Source organism: Austrofundulus limnaeus, unplaced genomic scaffold (assembly GCF_001266775.1).
Source record: "Austrofundulus limnaeus strain Quisiro unplaced genomic scaffold, Austrofundulus_limnaeus-1.0 Scaffold4, whole genome shotgun sequence".
In the NCBI taxonomy this organism is placed as follows: Eukaryota; Metazoa; Chordata; class Actinopteri; order Cyprinodontiformes; family Rivulidae; genus Austrofundulus; species Austrofundulus limnaeus.
The window spans coordinates 924,042-926,004 of NW_013952406.1; the positions used below are offsets into that span (position 1 = coordinate 924,042).

The 1,963-nt window shown below is 34.2% G+C and overlaps 1 protein-coding gene across 5 annotated transcripts in view; it reads right to left on the reverse strand.

Moving 5' to 3' along the window:
- Positions 1 to 658: 658 nt before the first annotated feature.
- si:ch211-198m17.1 (mucin-5AC) overlaps positions 659 to 1,963 on the reverse strand; it is a 14,921-nt gene continuing 13,616 nt past the window's right edge. For 2 of the 5 annotated variants that reach the window (XM_014022410.1, XM_014022402.1), the window contains 2 exons: positions 1,422 to 1,467; positions 659 to 1,355 (listed from right to left, as the gene is read on the reverse strand). In XM_014022410.1, the coding sequence (XP_013877864.1) occupies positions 1,336 to 1,355; positions 1,422 to 1,467 (66 nt within the window). In that variant the 3' untranslated portion in view covers positions 659 to 1,335. Of the gene's footprint in view, positions 1,468 to 1,963 lie in introns of all 5 variants that reach the window. The other 3 variants (XM_014022386.1, XM_014022394.1, XM_014022418.1) reach the window with 2 other exon arrangements.

Consider the following 1,963-nt stretch of genomic DNA (forward strand, 5'->3'; position numbering starts at 1 on the left):
GTGGTAGCGGGTACGAGGAAAAATTTCCCAGATGTGTAAAATAAATAAATAAAAATAACACTGAGATTTGTAGGACCATAAATGTCTTATAAAATAAATAAAATAAGCCTGTGAAATAAAATAAAATGCCTGAGAACTAAGTGTTCTAGGAGGTTAAATAAATATTCTTCATTTAATAATCAGTTGAAGTACATCATAGTTTTGTAGAATCATCATTACGTTTGACTGAAGGGGTACTAGTGGTATGGCAAAATGGCTCAGAGGGTACACAAGTCTAAAAAGGTTGGGAACCACTGGTCTAGAAATACAGTATATTGCGAATACAGTAGTTCAGGGGCCACATGTGGCTCTTAGCAATGTTTCCTCCAAAAGTAAAATAAATTAATATATTTATGTAGAACAACACAAAAAAAGTTAGCTGTGTCTTCAGGTGATATGTAAAAATATGGTAAGTTTTTTCAAGACTTATGCAAATAAAACATTTTTTCACAAAATTGTCATAAATGAAAACATTGATCAGTGTGTTTTAAATAAATATCCAACTGTCCTAATTTTTATGTTCACTCAAATAAATTACTGGGGTGTAAATATATAATTTGCTCATTTAAAGTGTAGTATTTCTTAATTATCTATGGACATACAAATAATGACACACCAATTGTTTAAATTAATTTATATTACCAGCAAACCATTATTGTCTTTACATTATTTACAAAAACTTCACAACTTTATAAAACAGCCTCACACTCACAAACATAAATACATTTGTAAAGAATCTTCCAAAGAAAAGTGATAAATGGCACATCCAGGAGACAAGTTTTATCAACAGTGTTGCATAATGTTTCCTATTTGACAAACAAGAGCACTAAAACAGGCACATTTTACAATAACAGCTGCAAGAAATACTCAGTGTTCAATTGCTATGACATAAATCCCTTAAAAGATTCAACCGAACCAGGGAGCCAGCCCTTTTAGTCATCAAGAGTTGCATCTCTGAGTCTCTTCAAGAAAATAGTTACAGCTACAAAATGCTAATTTTTCATTCTCCTTTGATTTCTGAGGGGAAAAAAATGTGGTAAACGCAACACACTTTAGTGCAATTAGCAAATAAGCTTGATTTTAAATGATTAAATATGGAARTCATTGAGAAACAGCGACACCTGCTGGTTGTGTTTATAAAACGCAGACATGATGACAAGAATAAAAAAAAACATGTTTGAAAGTTTCTTCTTGCATTTTTAAATCCCTTTGGTTTCAGTACATCCTCTTCATAAATAATGTGGTCCTTCTCAGGATTTGTGTTCCAGAGTGTTTTTCGTTGTTGATCGTTCCGCCTCAGTTTTTCTTCTCGTCTCCTGGAAGGAAGTAGGGGTTCTCGTGACCTCCTTGGACCAGATACGAGTAACGAGATGAATGTTTACCTTTGAAGGTCTGCATATCATCTGGGTCCAGATCGTACGATCCCGACTGAAATGTCAGCCGAAGAAGATTATATTAGCTTTTTAATGAAAAGTCATTTTGTACATTTAACCCCCCCCCCCCCAAAAAAAAATAAAAAATAAAAAATAAAAAATAAAACACACACAGAGGCTGTTCAGATTGTATTTAATACAAACCACTAAATATTAGTAGTCTCCAATAGTCACAGCCCAGTGAAATACTCTTTTCCAGGTAAGAAGTCTGCTGTTTGTGTGGGGTCACACAGGGGCGGAGCTAGAGGGGTGGCCTTGGCAGGTGATTGGCCACCCCCAAATAATGGACAAGTGTGTGCAGATCTTGGATTTTTTTGTATTTGCATTCAGAATTTGTTAAGTTTGTTCTCMGACACTACGGTACTATACATTTTCAGCTGTAAGTGTTCAAAAATGGCTGAAATAAAGCTTCTTGTAAAGTTAYCGTTAGCATTAAATGTTAGCTTAATTTAGGATTAGAATCTGCAAACAGCATGTGATCATTCTTTGCT